Source organism: Acanthochromis polyacanthus, chromosome 7, assembly GCF_021347895.1.
Source record: "Acanthochromis polyacanthus isolate Apoly-LR-REF ecotype Palm Island chromosome 7, KAUST_Apoly_ChrSc, whole genome shotgun sequence".
Lineage (NCBI taxonomy): Eukaryota > Metazoa > Chordata > Actinopteri > Pomacentridae > Acanthochromis > Acanthochromis polyacanthus.
Window position 1 is genome coordinate 40,373,371 of NC_067119.1, and position 15,993 is coordinate 40,389,363.

At 40.8% G+C, this 15,993-nt stretch overlaps 1 protein-coding gene across 2 annotated transcripts in view; it reads left to right on the forward strand.

Moving 5' to 3' along the window:
- The window catches only part of pnpla7b (patatin-like phospholipase domain containing 7b), a 41,362-nt gene that overhangs the window by 510 nt on the left and 24,859 nt on the right, over positions 1-15,993 (forward strand). For both annotated transcript variants that reach the window (XM_022213315.2, XM_022213316.2), the window contains exons 2-16: positions 1,445-1,486; positions 1,860-1,934; positions 2,185-2,272; positions 3,453-3,532; positions 5,780-5,874; positions 6,162-6,302; positions 7,428-7,587; positions 8,764-8,844; positions 9,036-9,164; positions 9,357-9,437; positions 10,824-10,944; positions 11,051-11,128; positions 14,215-14,297; positions 14,534-14,683; positions 14,872-14,949. In XM_022213315.2, the coding sequence (XP_022069007.1) occupies positions 1,445-1,486; positions 1,860-1,934; positions 2,185-2,272; positions 3,453-3,532; positions 5,780-5,874; positions 6,162-6,302; positions 7,428-7,587; positions 8,764-8,844; positions 9,036-9,164; positions 9,357-9,437; positions 10,824-10,944; positions 11,051-11,128; positions 14,215-14,297; positions 14,534-14,683; positions 14,872-14,949 (1,482 nt within the window). The remainder of the gene's footprint in view (positions 1-1,444; positions 1,487-1,859; positions 1,935-2,184; positions 2,273-3,452; positions 3,533-5,779; positions 5,875-6,161; positions 6,303-7,427; positions 7,588-8,763; positions 8,845-9,035; positions 9,165-9,356; positions 9,438-10,823; positions 10,945-11,050; positions 11,129-14,214; positions 14,298-14,533; positions 14,684-14,871; positions 14,950-15,993) is intronic.

Genomic DNA, 15,993 nt, shown 5'->3' on the forward strand with positions numbered 1-15,993 from the left:
ACTCCCCTTTCAATTCAGTGTCTACTTCTATTTCCACCTCTGCTAATCCACTGAGCATTGATTTTAAAAATCATCACAAAATACCCCCTCAGTCTTCCCACTTCTCCCTTGCTTTGAGAGCTGAGGCAGTCTGGCTGTTTTAGGAGCTCATGGACGGAGTGGTCATGTTTAGGAGTGTCTGGTTACCAACACTGACTAACAAGTGTAAATGATCTTTAACCCAGATTTTTGTGACTCTGTGTTGGTCAGCTGGGTGGGGCAGGGTACTAATATTTCTGGGGTCAGGGGCTATTAATAATATGTGAACATATATATATGAACCTAAACTTCCGAAAAACTACATGTCTCATTTAAATCAAAGTTGAAGACGTATTTATTTACTTGTTGCCTTTGATCAATGAGCGCTTTAACACCAGCACTGCAAAGTGATTTTATTTTATCTCTCATTTTTTAATCTAATTTTGACGTTCTTTGTTTTTATTATCCTAAAATTTCATGTAGATTTTATTGCTTAAATTCTGTTTTATTTCTATGATTTTAATGCTTCTAATATCTACCATCATATTTGCTATTTATTTTCTTTGCCATTGTAAGCACTTTGAATTGCCTTGTGCATGAATTGAGCTGTAGAAATAAATTAAGTATAGAATAGAATAGCTTTATTGTCATCCTGCATGGGGGGATGAAGTAGCTGCAGCTGGACGGTGCATTGGAACAAGCTAAGCTAACAACAATAAATAAGAAAATCAAATGCACATATAAACAATGCTATGTTAAGAATTACAACATATACAAAAAGACAAAACATATACAGTACAATAAGAAGGTAATAAAATCAAATAAAAACCAATAAAATAGAATAAATATGGGCAGGCGATTGTTTGTAGGCAGCATTATTAAAAGTGACCCTGGGTGAAAACTGTTTCTCAGCCTGTTTGTCCTGCATTTTAAGGAACTTGCCTTGCCTGAAGGTTTAATCCAAACATCCATCATTTTAGATGCATTCCCAGAACAAATGTTTGACTCTCTTTAGTCAATATCACCCCTTTCTTATATCCATCCATTATCTATACACCGATTTATCCTCACTAAAGGAGCTGGAGTCTATTCCAGCTGACTGAGGGTGAAGTCAGGGTTCACCTGGACAGGTAACAGTCTATCACAGGGCTACACATAGAGACAAACAATCACACTCACATTCACACCTACAGACAGTTTAGAATCCCCAGTTAACCTCAGCATGTTTGTGGACTGTGGGAGGAAGCTGGAGAACCTGGAGAAAAGCCACACATGTACAGGAGAACATGGAGACTCCATGCAGGAAGATCCCAGGAAGGCCGGGACATGAACCGGGAATCTTCTAGCTGCAAGGCGACAATGTTAACCCCTGAGCCACTGTGCTGCCCTGCTTTATTCCAGTGTTTCATTATCTTTTTTTGAACAGATGGACGACAATGATGAAGAGGAGAGCTGCAGTATTTACCCGGTACGTCATCCCTGTACAACAGTTGTTACACTGGTTTTGTTCAGACATAGAATAATTAGGTAGACGTTGATTACTTTGCTGGCTTGCCAGTTTCGACGAACACTCTCGCCTGTGACGTGTTAGCCGGCAGAATTTGACAGCTGGCATTTGTGCACAAATGCCCAGAGTTGTTACACTTCATGGATTTAAAGTACAAGACTGCACCTTCATCCATAGCATGGCTGCAGGGTTCTGATTATCAATGCTTCACAATTATTCTACAGTGTGCTTTGGGGATTGAAAATAGATAGTTTGGTCATTTCCTTGAACACGGCGTGCCTCACATTCAGCTGATTTTGTCCCGTCAGTGTGGTCTCTGTGCTTTGTGTTTCAGAGCCTTGTTCCTCTCAGCAGTGAGTTCACCGCCAGGATGCAGAAGTTTGTGGAGGAGAGGACAGAAATCAATATGGTAACCTCTGATACACACCTCCCAGTGGTTTGACTGGATTACTGAGTGCAAATGGTTTGTTTGGTTTTAAAGGCTTGCTTCTAAAGTTAAACCAGGTAATGCAGTGGAACAGCAGTTTAATAGTGTTTCAGTTTTGACTTATTTATGTACAAAAGTGTAGAACTGAGTAAATAAATGAGAGAGGATTGATTATATATATATATGGATTTTTTTGCACTAAACACAAATGTTCTGTGTGTTTTCCTTCTAGTGGACTGTCGTACTGATTGGCGCTGTCACAGCAGTTTCTGTTGTTGGAACTGTTGTGTTCCTTCTTTACAGAAGATACAAACTGTCAAGTCAGTCCTTTATACTGCTCACCGTGCACTGTTTTACAATACATTTATGTCTAAAAATCTTCAGCATGCAAAGATGTACAAAAACACACCCAGATACAGTGTCTATGCTTGGTGTGGATTTCAGCATTTGAACTGAAATTGTTACAGAATCACTGAAGATGTTGAACTGATTTGCCTTTGGTTTGTGTATGTGTGGTTTATAGTTTCAATTTGCATAAAACCCTCCTGAAGGAAAATAACAAGATAAAGGAAGCTAAATAAGATATGAATAAGTAAGATAAAGGAACAGTTAAAGCAGAGAGTAAAAGCTGAAAATGAGCATACTTTAAGTTACAATGCAGTACAAGACATGAAGTAACTTTCCCAAGCTGAACTTAATTAACCCGTTGTGCTTCAGTGTCCCGCCCGCAGAACACTTTGAGATCTGCATAAGCGTTTCCTTAAATGTCTGAGGCCGCAAACGCGATTATATAAACACTATATGCCGATGGAAAGCTTAGATTCTCATGAATCCGCCGGTATAAACCACTTTCAGATGTGATTACCACAGCAGGTAATATAAACACATTTGTCCGACAAACAACGAATATTCATCCATCCGTTCTCTATACACACCTTCAACATACACAGCGCGACTCACATTTCCGGGTTCATTATTACACACAGATGAAAATATTCCACAAAGAACGGCCATAATCCAACCTTGGACATCCAGACGAAACAAGCCAGTAAACTATTTTGTCCAAAACATGTCTTGAAGTCGGTATATACTCCACGAATCGGTCGTTTTCAAGGAAATGCACCTCGCGATGCGCGTCCAATATTCCCTGTATTTCTCATCATATTTTTATTTACAAATAAAATATTAGCGATTTTTTTGTACTGAAAATGGCTGGAATTGACCTTGCACCTTATAGGGCTATGAAGCTTCAATCAGTCCCTGTTTTAAAATAACTGAGGGTTGGTGGAGACCTGTAGAGACCCTTGTCTCTGTTTATTTTGGACTCTGGGGATGGTAAGCAGACCACCTGGAAACCTCATAATGTAGCAGCAGAATAGAAATGTATTTCTACCCTGAATCATTCAGTGTTTTATAAACCAGCAGCTGAAAATCAATTCTCATCTCTCTGATTAGTGCAGACAGATTGGTAGCCTGACACAGAATGTCTGGTTGTTTCAGAGGAAGAGGCTGGTGTTCCTCACTACCGCTTCAGGAAGAGGGACAAGGTGATGTTCTACGGCCGAAAGATCATGAGAAAGGTTAGTGCCTTCGTACACTCTGAAAGCCTCTGGAAGTCTGCAGTTGGAAATAATTTAACAAGGCTTTATTTCTAGAATCCTCTGAGTCTTTTAACCACCTGAAAGTGTTCTGTTCACTGCACTGTAAAGATAGCCTAGCCGCGCTAGACAACCCACGGCAACGAATTTAATTCTCTGCCAGGGAGGGTCTAGTTACCCTCCATAAGGCTCGAGGCTGGATGCTCCTAAAACTGGCCGGACCAATCACCATGAAGTGTAGAGTCAGAAGGCGGGCGTAACGAAGTGACGACAGAGGCGTGACGATTCTGACAGAAACAACCGGCGCACAATAAACGGTTATCTTTCGACTCGGCTTTGGCCACAGCCCTTAAAGATCTGAAGCTAAAATTCAACTTGAAAGATAAACAAAGGACGGCACTGAAGTGTTTCATTGAGAAGAAAGACGTATTTGGACTTATGCCGACGGGATATGGCAAATCCTTAATATACCACTTGGCTCCGCTGGTTGGGAAGCTAATGGGACTTAGCCACAATCCGCCGGTGCTCTCGGAACTACGTCAGCCTATTCGTTGCGTTGATTGGTTGTATACCTACCCAACTGCTGCAGAGGGATTTGATAGACAACCTTTTAGCCCGCCTCCCTCCCTGTCGAGCGTTCCTAGACCCTTGTGCCGTCAGAAACATGGGTATAGCATGGCTAGGCTACTGTAAAGAGCCTTTTTACCCTAAAGTTCCAAGTCCATTTATAAACCAAAATAATGATGGAAGCGACAAATTACACACTGTGGACTCCAAAAGTTACGATCAGAAGATCAACCTATCAAACATAGGATAAAGAAACAGTCGTTCATCAACAGAAAAGGAGCAATTTCTCAAATATCCATCCATCCGTTATCTATACACCTTATCAGGGTCATGGGGGGCTGGAGTCTATTCCAGCTGACTGAGGGTGACGTCAGGGCACACCTGGACAGGTAACAGTCTATCGCAGGGCTACACATAGAGACAAACAATCACACTCACATTCACACCTACAGACAATTTAGAATCACCAGTTAACCTCAGCATGTTTGTGGACTGTGGGAGGAAGCTGGAGAACCTGGAGAAAAGCCACACATGTACAGGAGAACATGGAGACTCCATGCAGGAAGATCCCAGGAAGGAAGGGACACGAACCGGGGATCTTCTAGCTGCAAGGTGACGTGCTAACCACCATCCACTGCTCAGCTCCACATAAATATCAAATTTGATGAATAAAGAATGCAAGCCTGTATCCTGAACACCTGTAGTGAATTGACTCCAACCTGACGATGAAGAAGAAGCACTCCAGACATGCTCCACCATCTGGATTTGCATGTTTCTGCAGAAGGATTGATACGGCTGCAGGATGATGAGTCAAAACACACCTCAAAGCTTTGACTTGGAGACCAAGCGGTGCTGACCGTCATGAACTTTCCTCCTGATCAACCCCACTGAACATTTATGAACTTTTAGAAACACTTGAAGACCAAGAATTCCAAACAGTCCTGAACATGACAAGAATCTCTTTGGAACATTTTCACATCATGCAGCTTGAGTTCTGCTGCCACTAAAGATAAGGAAGGGCAAGCAGATGCTGAGACATCCTGAAAACCATCAACATTGTTCACAAATCCAGCTTTTCACTAATTATGAAGCGGATTTTCATGATTAGCATTTGCACTGAAACATTTAGTATTGTACTCAAACAGAATGAAGTGTCTCCAACAGTGATCTCAGATTTATTTGACACCAGTTTATGTACTTGATCTATTTGTGTTACATGGAACTAAATGTAAAAGTTTCTGTTCCTTTCTATGATGGGATATTTTCACATATGTTCAGTTTAAACTACAGCACTCTTCAGTTATGAACAGGTTTGAAGTCAGGCTACACTGCTAACAAATATCAGCAAACTGCTTACGCTGGAGCTCAGGCCAAAGGTTGAAGAGTGCAAACGCTTATCATGCACGTGTTTGTGGTTAGCTGCTCCTTCTGTATCACACAGTGTCAATATCAGCAGCAAACGGTGTGCGACAGACAGTATTGGAGTTAAATGGTTTTGTAGTTATTTATTAAGTAACAATCAGCTGTTCATCTCATGGCTATCTGACTCTCAGCGAGGCAATTCAGACTGCTTTACTAACAATAAAAAGCATTCATTGTATAGGTCTGTTTTTGTTTTGACTGTCATCAGAAGCATCAGGTTTCTTTTCGTTGCTGTTCCAGGTCCAGACGCTGTCCTCCGTTCCTCCTTCTAACTCAAACTCAGCCTCACGGCAGAGAGTGAGGAAGAGGACCAAGGTGCTGTCCATAGCTCGCAAGTAAGTCCTGTTCTAAGCATGTGGTCTAGAGATAAGCTTTGAATGCTAAAAGTTCAGTTCTCAGCTTGAGCAGAGATGTTTCAACAAAATAATCTTGCTTCAAGTTGTTATGTTAAGATAAGGAAAGCATGTAATCTGAAGCCCGACAGATAAATATTGAATTTTGAATTGTGCAGAATTAGCTTAGAATCAGGAGCTTAAACCTGGCTCAGAGATTCATTAAAATCTGGTAATTAAAAAAACAAAACAAAACAGTATGTTCGATGTGTTTTTATTGTTTGTGTCAGGATCCTGCGTATCCGGAAGGAGCCCCCCACCCTGCAGCCAAAAGAGCCTCCTCCCTGTCTGCTGGAGGCTGACCTGACAGAGTATGATGTGCAGAACTCCCACCTGCCCTCTGAGGTGCTGTACATGCTGAAAAATGTCAGGTTAGTAAAATGACACAGCAGTACGTCAATGATCATCTTGTAACAAAAACACTTGCCAAGGGCTGGGATATGTTCGGCAGCAAAATCTTGAAGTTCATTGAAGATCTAAAGCAATATGTGTTGCCACGTCACAGCAGAAAGTAAAATACATGAGGAAGCTTTAGCAGGAACCCAGTCCCGCCCTGAGCAAGCTCACTGTAACTTCTGTAGCTCCAGTTTGCATTGAAACCAGTCAATATGACAGACAAGACAGTGGAGGAGTTCTAATGCTGGCTGTTCAGCACCTAAAGAGTCTGGACCTACTTGGATTTCCAGAGGATGAATATTTTCGTCAGCAAGGGTTGAAATGAAGTTCTCGTTCCCTTAATTGGTAAATGGTCTGTGGTTTTTTTACCTGAGGTGCTCCAAAATGCTGTACAGTGTTTCTCGTGCACACACTCGTGCACCAGTGACAGTGAAGCTGTCAACAGGAGCGACCTGGAGCTCAGCGTCCTCCATAAGGACCGCTCTGCATGTAGAGAGGAGGGATGTGGATCCAGCCACCAGCTCTGTGGTTATGGGACCACCTGGAGCCAGTCATGTGTCTCTAGTCATTACTGGTGCTACATGTGCAGCCTAAGCAAGGTCACATGATTCATCAGGTAGACCACCTACTCAAAACAGATGCAGATTTTATCAAACAGCCTGCTGGAGGGGAGGAGAACCTGTAAGGAAAGATAAATGAGGAGAAATCTAAGCAACTTCTGGTGAGTAAAATGTTGCTGACATATTTAAAATACATATCGGTGACAGTACAAATGAGCCAAAAAGGGGACTAAATCTGGATTAAACAGCATAAAAACACTGTAGGTAGCTGGCCTTTTTTTATTTCAGTGGTGTGACTGTAGAAGGAACACAGGCTCTGCTACATGAAGTCACATGTCATGGAGTCTACTTAAGGGCAGAAACTGATTCACCGGTGGTATTAAGAACTGAATTTACTCCTCCTTGGCTGAGAGCGGTTTAATGAAAGGTTTGTTTTTTTTGTGGCAGCACTGTGACCTGGATCATCTGTGGTGTTACATGTTGTTTCTGGGAGCACGGGTAAGAGCCATCAGCAGTAATCCAGCTGTGTGTGGTTTGCAGGGTGCTCGGCCACTTTGAGAAGCCTCTCTTCCTGGAGCTGTGTCGTCACATGGTGCTGATCCAGCTGCACCAGGGAGAGGCTCTATTCCGACCCGGTGACACTGATGACAGCATTTACGTGGTTCAGGACGGACGCCTGGAGCTGTGCATCCATGAGAGTGTAAAGCCACATCAGCTGAGACGTTTACACAGAAATCAGAAGAACTGTAGTGTTCCAGTACTACGCTTGTCTTCAGTGTTTAGTGTTCGGTGTGCATTTAAATCAGAATTGATCAACCTGGCTGAGGATGTAAGGGTTTACACAATAATTGCTTTCTGATAATCTGGAATTTTAGATTTAGAAATAAAGTAGACATTGATGAAGAAATTGTGTAACAAAATAAGTCTGACTTGCTGCATTGTTTTGTAATGTAACCATGTCAGAATTATTCAGCCTCAAGCTAATGCTAATCACAGACTAGTTTGTGAGCTAGCAGGTTGCTGCAAATCCCAATTAAGCTTCGTAGTGATGCTGAATTTACTTCAGCTTTAAAACAGGTGACTGCTGGGGTTAAAGCTGAGCAGCAAACATGAGAAAGATAGCAGAACGCTCTCAAAAACTAACAGAAGAAAAGAAATGTTACACCAACAGGGAATGGTTTAAAAAACTGTAGTACCCATTTACCAAATTACATACAGAAACCCAAAAATATCCACAGTTCTCTTTGGATACCTGAGGACTGAACTAAAACACCAACAGAGGAATCGGATGGTATTAATGGTAAAATGATAAAAAAAAAAAAAAAAATACACTACTGTTCAATAGTTTGGGGTCATCCAGACAATTCCATGTTTTCCATGAAAACTCCCACTTTTATCCATGTGCTAGCATAACTGCACAAGGGTTTTCTAATCATCAATGATCCTTTCAGCACCATTAGCTAACACAATGTAGCATTAGAACACAGGAGTGATGGTTGCTGGAAATGTTCCTCTGTACCCCTATGGAGATATTCCATTAAAAATCAGCTGTTTACAGCTAGAATAGTCATTTATCACATTAACTATGTCTACACTGGATTTATCATTCATTTAATGTTATCTTCATTGAAAAAAACAGCTTTTCTTTCAAGTATAAGGACATTTCTAAGTGACTTCTGAACAGCACTGTGTATTATTAAACTTTCTGTGACTGTTTAAGTGTTAGTTGATGTCCTGTGGTTAACTTTTATTCACTTTCCTACAATGTGTTGCATGATGGAATACTTTTGATTTTTACTGTTCTAGTGACGAGTGTGAATGAACAGCCAATATTTTGGATCTGTCTGCTGTGTTTTACTGCTGTGTTTTCCTGCAGGATGGAACAGATGCTGTGGTTAAGGAGGTGTTACCAGGAGACAGCGTTCACAGTTTGCTCAGTATCCTGGACATCATCACAGTATGTTTGCCTTCCATCTGTTTCTTATCACGTTTTCTGCTTTTGCTAATTCATCTTTGCCCTCATATATTACTTCTATGTAATTTAGGATTGATTTATGAACACTGTTTGCAGTTTTTGTAGCAGTATATTAATCTGTGTATGAAGGATATTGCTGTCAGTACCGTCCCCCCTGCTGCTTGATATTTCAGGGCTATCCAGCTCCTTATAAGACGGTGTCTGCTCGGGCAGCGATTCCCTCCACTGTCCTGCGTCTTCCAGCTTCAGCATTTCAGTCAGTCTTTGAGAAATATCCTGAAACTCTGGTCCGTGTCATCCAGGTAAATGTCCACAGATAAGAAGAAAGAAAAGAAGCATTTACTGATTAAGTCACCTGCAGGCGTTGAAAGTGTCATCTTAGCGAGTGGATGACATGCAGCTGAGTGTAGGCAGTTCACAAAATTGCAGCTTCTTGAATTAAAAGTACAGCCTGTGTTTTCTTTGTGTCGTCATGTTTCTTTTCTGTGCTGTAGATAATAATGGTGCGTCTCCAGAGGGTGACCTTCCTCGCCTTACACAACTACCTTGGCCTTACCACTGAGCTCTTCAACCCGGTACTGTTCTTTTCATCACTTCCATCCTGTAATCTGACACATACGTTTGATAACCTCACTTTTCATACCTGTATTACAGTTGAACTCAACTTTGTTGCTCTTTTTATTTTATGGTTTATTGACCATGAGTATTCATAGAGCATGATTAATGTGCAGACATCAAGACATCATTCATTTCTGCATTGATATTCAACAGACCACGCTCACTGGATGTTTAAACTCTGCACTGAGCAGGTAAAGAAACAGGACAGAATTCAGAACACCAAGATAGAACAAGAGGACAAGGACACAACTTTTTTGGAGTTGTTGTCGAGGCTCAGTCAGAATTATAGGAATCATTTCAAGCTCAGGTTTCCATGATGTTTGTGCTCTTAGAAGGATTTAAAGGAGACATGTGGAGTGTCCATGTAAACAAGAGAGGTTTATCTTTTCTACTCCATGTTTCTGAATGCTTGAGGTCTAACAATTGAATGGAAAACATTTGTGTTCACATAGAACAAGCTGCTGAAGATCGCTGCGTGTCTTGGTGCTCTCTCTCTGTAACCACTGACTGACGCAGAGACAAACAAAGAAAGCACTCTGAGATCACAGTACAGTCATCAGATCAGTCGTCATATGATTTCTGATGAATTTGTGGTCTGCAGAGGTGCATTTGTAGTAGGATCACAATCAGCTGATGTAGTGTTCACTTGTTGTCATGGTTACAGTGATGCTGTACTGATATCTGGCAATGATACAGAAATGTTGAACAAATCCGTGGATCCAGACTATAAGCTGCATCACTGCCAAAATCTAGTCACTTGGTCCTTGTGTCGTTTCTGACCTCTGAAAATTTCATCCAAGTCCTTTTTTGAGTAATGTTGCTGTCAGACAGACAGACGGACGGACGGACGGACGGACGGACAGACAGACAGACAGACATAACTCCACTGTGTTCCTTGGCAGACCAATAAAAGGGAGCTCACTTTGCTCTGCAGCAATTCTTGTGGTGAAAACCTTTAAACCAAGTAGTCTCGCTCACTGAAACATTCTACACCGTCTCCTTCCTCATGTCCTGCTTGGCAGCTTGGAAGTCGGTTCCCTCTTTTATTTACGTGCCCAATGTTTCTGCCATCGTTCACGAGGGTTTTTTGAGTGGTGTGAGAAAGATGTCCTTATTTTTTAACTTTCCTTTGGTTTTTATTTATCTTGTATTTTATTGAATTTAATTTATTATTGTTATTGTTGTTTTTACTGTTGCGTATCGCATTTTACTGTGTTTTGTCTGTTGTTTGCTGCTGGCTGCACCAAAAATTGCCCCACGGGGACATTGAAGATTTCTTGACCTTGATCTTTCTCTGCTTCTTTTTTCTTCTTCTTTCTTATTTCTCTGTGTGTGTGTCACAGGAGAGTCAGGCTATCTCCTTGGTGTCTGTGGCAAATGTTCTGGGTGAGGCTCATCCGCACAAAAGCTTCCGCCGACAGGCATCCCACTCCGACGATCTGGGCTCGGAAAAGTCTGACGCCGGTCTGGAACTACAGCGTTCTCTGCACATTTCCACCGTTAGGCTGCAGTAGTGCTCATGTAGTGCTGCTTGTCTGAAGTCATGTGTTTTCTTGATGTGCTTTTGCAGAAATGTCCAACATCTCTGACATGTCCACTTCAAAATACAAGAAATCTCGCTCTCTCTCCAGCCCACTTGCTGTGACAGGTATGCACATATGTAACATGACTGTACACACACACACACACACACACACACACACACACACTGTTTTAAGAAACAAATTATGAATGTGATATTCTTTGATGGAAAAAGTAAGTACACCCCTGGTATCAGAAGCTAATATTTTGCATAAGCTGGCACATTGTTTTGTCATTTTTTGCACAATTGTCCAGGTTTGCTGAACTTTCCGACTACTTCTTCTGGAAAATCCCTTCAGTTACAAGATGTCTGAGGGTTTTCTTGCATTTGCTGCATGTTTCAAATGCCTACAAGACATCAATCGGATTCATATCGGGACTTCTTTAGCCCTTCCTTGTTGATGTTAAGTTATCTGCTGCTCCTGTGATGAAATTTTGCAGTTTGTGGAGACTCTTTTTTTCATCAGGTCCTGGCAGTGGTTTAGAATCTGGACTACTTGTAACTGATTTTCCTCACATTTGAAATTATTTGAAGAGCATTTAAAATCCCCTGCCAACTCATCCACATCCTGTTTTCTCAAGTCCTTGGAGAGCTCTTTAAACCTTTATGTGATGACACCACACACTACCAAAGCAAAGAGAACATCAGACTGTTGATGTCACATCTAACTGGCAAACTTGTCAAACTTGAGATTTAAGTTGTAAATGCACATAAAAAATGTTTTATTTGGCTGCTACAGAGAACACTACAGCATAAACGGGTCTGTAAACTAATGAATCCTCTACGACAGCACAGGGAGATGGTTGTCTGTCAGGAATACGAATCAGTGCACTGCAAAAAGTCACAATCTAACCAAGTCTGTTTGTCTTATTTTTAGTCGAAATGTCTCATCCCACTTGATTGAAGATAAATTCATTAAACAAATGACATCTCAGCAGATGGAGGGACTTGTTTTAAGATAATGCAACTTAAATATCTTCTTCAGTCAAACAATCTTGAAATTATCTTATTTTAACCCTCGTGTCGTCCTGCAGGTCAAATTTACCCATTTTGCAGTTTGAAAATGTGGAACAAATAATAATCACAATAGGATCATGTTTCTTTAAGAACATTTGCAAAAAATTCACCAAAATTTAGCAAAACTTGCTGGGTTTTGGTAGCCTAGCCGCGCTAGACAACCCACGGCAACGAATTTAATTCTCTGCCAGGGTGGGTCTAGTTACCCTCCATAAGGCTCGAGGCTGGATGCTCCTAAAACTGGCCGGACCAATCACCATGAAGTGTAGAGTCAGAAGGCGGGCGTAACTAAGTGACGACAGAGGCGCGACGATTCTGACAGAAACAACCAGAAACAACTAGCCTAGCCGCGCTAGACAACACACGGCAACGAATTTAATTCTCTGCCAGGGTCGACAACAAAAACGACAACAGTCGTTGAGCTCCATTAGCACCGACTCTGAATAATCTTTATGTTAACATGTCTGTAATATACTTGAGCTTCACCCATTGACTGTATAAATAAGGCTTCACCGAACTCCCGCATCCTCTGATTTCTAGGAACTACATCAGCCTATTGGCTGCGCTGATTGGTTGTATACCTACCCAATTGCTGCAGAGTGATTTGAAAGACAACCTTATAGCCCGCCTCCCTCCCTGTCGAGCGTGCCTAGACCAGGGGTCGGCAACCCGCGGCTCTTTCAGCCCTCTGTTGTGGCTCCCTGTAACTTTGGAAAATACATTGTTCTGCCTTTCAGGCGCGTTTCAATGCATTTTAATATAGAGAAATTTATTGTGAAATTACCGCTCTTACTTTGACGTGTCACTCCACCGGATGTGCTGTGCCTGTGACATGAGAGCGCAAAGCTGATGCAGAGAGACAACACGGAGCTTCCGATTCCCACACGTTTCATGCCTTTTTTTTGTTTTACTCCTGGAGAAGAAACGCCTGTAGTTTCACATCGTTTTGTACTCAAGAATGGCAAGCCTGTATATTAAAGCTCCACTCCAAGAAAGACACGTCTTGTCTTTGAGTCAAAAGTACTCATGATAGGGTAATACACGTTACTCGTAAGAACACGGCTCGATGTCACATCCAGGCAGCAGGTCAGAGAGTCAGAGGAGTGTCGTCTTGGAAATATAGGGCAGCGACTTAGCGAGAAAAGTTATTAGCTTAAGATAAATAGATAAATAGATTTTACAAGTTAAATAGACATTCGCAAAATATTGAGTTCCAGCTAACATTACGTAACATATGAGGTCCAGGAGCAAAAATGACATTAACCAAGTAAGATAAATATTAGTGGAAGGACACAATTAAAAAATGAATCTATCTATTTAGAGGCTTTGTAATTAATTAATCACGACTGATTAAAAAAAAAAAGCGATAAATGCAGTGTTGTCTTCATTTTAAATGCCAAAAGGATTTTGCGGCTCCCGGTGTTTTCTTTTCTGTGGGAAATGGGTCGAAATGGCTCTTTGAGTGTTAAAGGTTGCCGACCCCTGGCCGAGACCCTTGCGTCTTCAGAGCAGGGTCTAGCGTGGCTAGGCTAGGGTTTTGGTTGATTTTTTTCTGAATGTTCTTAAAGAAAATATTAGAATTTTTACTGATATATATGGAATACTAGATAAAAGTGGTACACCATGAGGAAATGAGCCTTTTCACTGTTTAATAAACAAATATTTTTAGCATTTTTTGGAAGATTTTTATTCATTTTTGAAAATATTTACAATTTTTATTATTTTTTATTTTTTAAATTTTTATTTCTTGCCAAATTTGTTTTTTGTTTTTTTTAAATACAACTTTAAAGGGAAACTTTTAAGGAATTTTCTTCCTGAAGATTTTACAAATTTTTTAGAAATTTGGCTTGACAATCTGGTAGAATAGAGCTTTAAAAAAGTTTTCCCAGCTAAATTTAAGCTGTCAATATTCTAAATACCATATGTTATTTCAAGAAACCCTACCAGGCCATTTTTCACTTGTTCTATTGGCAGATTTGTTCACTTATTTCAAGGCAAACGTTCCTTGAAATAAGTTTTTTTCTTGTTTTGAGAGGGACATTTTTTCCAGTGTGGAGTCTCAGTGAGTGTTGTGCTGACACTAAAATGTACTGATGAGGATAATCACTGTGATTTTTTTTGCTTGTATTTTGCAGGTGAAATGTCAGTTGACCTCAACAGAGTGTATGAACGGGGTCGAGTTGCTAAAGAAGACTTGATGCCTCACAGTCCTGTGAAGGTCTTCAGATGAGAGTTCTTTTTCTTACACCTTTAGTAGTTTGATGATGTTAAACGCACAATGCCACAAACCTTATTGATATTTTTCTTGGGCTAGTGAAGACTGGGGATACAGGAGTGTGCTGCTACATAATTGGTTTGTTATATTACCCTGTATTTGCATGCACATGCTGTGAGTACTCAGAATGAGTCGGCTCCTCACAGCGGCTGTGTTGTTGTCACTCTTTGTCTTCTCAGTCTATTTTAAAGAAGAGTGTGACGATGCAGCATACTCCGTCTGCGGTTTACCACTACAGTGATGCTGGAGGAGGAAATGTCCACCATAATAAAGTGAATGCTATTTTCCAAGCTGCTAAAAAGGATCTGCTGCGGGTCATCCAAATACAGGTAGCTTGCTGTGCAAACTGTTCTAGCCCTATCTAAACTTTCTACTACCACAAAAGTCGATTTAAACCAAATGGAAAAATGTGTTATTTTTTGGGGAGTTTGATTTTTGCTGTGGTGGTCATAACTACATACCTCTGAGCGGGTGACATCATCTCTCTGTGTTTTTCCTTGTCATGGGATGTCACCAGGATCCCAGTCTGCTGGAAGGGAGGGTGATTCTCCGCCAGGTCAAAGCCGGCTCTGTTGTGGCCCACCAGGGAGACCAGGTCAGTCTGTCGGGCTAACTGTGACAGAAACCCGCGTTCTCATTGTGTTCCTTTTAATGGGATGTACAGATCATTAAAGCGCTGAATGCATGGGGAGTTTTTCATGAACAATGCCCCATTTTTGTTCAACTCCAAGTCTCATCTTTTACTGTTTTCTTATTCTTATGGAGAAATTTGCTTCTACAAAGTAACACGCCTGACACTGTGATAATGTTCTGATTTGACTGCATGAATGATACAGTCTGACAATCGAGAAGCAGCAGGGGGAGAAAATGTTTGGATAAACCAAGTTTAGGTTTATAAAGGTGCCCTGTGGAGTTTTCTCTACCATGTACATTACCAGTCTAAAGTCTGGACACACCTTCACATTCAGTGGTTTTTATTTCATTGTTTTAGAGATTAGTACTGAATACATCTAAGCTATCAAAGAACACAAATTAATTAATGTTGTAAACAAAAAAAGTGTTCATCTTCAGTATTAATCTACAATGTAGAAAATAATACAAACAAATAAAAAGCACTGAATGAGAAGGTGTGTCCAGACTGTAGACTGGTAGTGTGTGCTTTGTCACACTAATGTGTAATGAATGTGTTGAATGCATATCTTTCCTTGTGAACCACTTATTGTACATGTGAAGTTATGGTTCTTTTTCCAGACTTTGGTTGTGTGTTCTCATGCACACGAACGAACAGTGTAATAACACTGCACCATAGAGCTACCAGTGGAGAACATTCATGGTCTGATTCCAGCTCAAAGCCTGTGCTGCTTCCTGTCTACCTCCATAGACATCCAATAAACTCAAAAGTGACAAGAAATGATTTCAAAACTCCTCAGAGTTCTGTTTAAGTTAATAAAATGACACCAAACCATCATCAAACCAGTGCTGAAGGACACTGAAAAGCCCTGAATAACAAAAAACAGCAAAGAATTTGTGATAATCCACTACCTTTGTCTCTACCAGCTCATCTGATCTGTTCTTCTTATGAGAATATAAATCATAGTGATGTTAATGTTTATGAAAGTAAATTGATCAGAATTTGTTT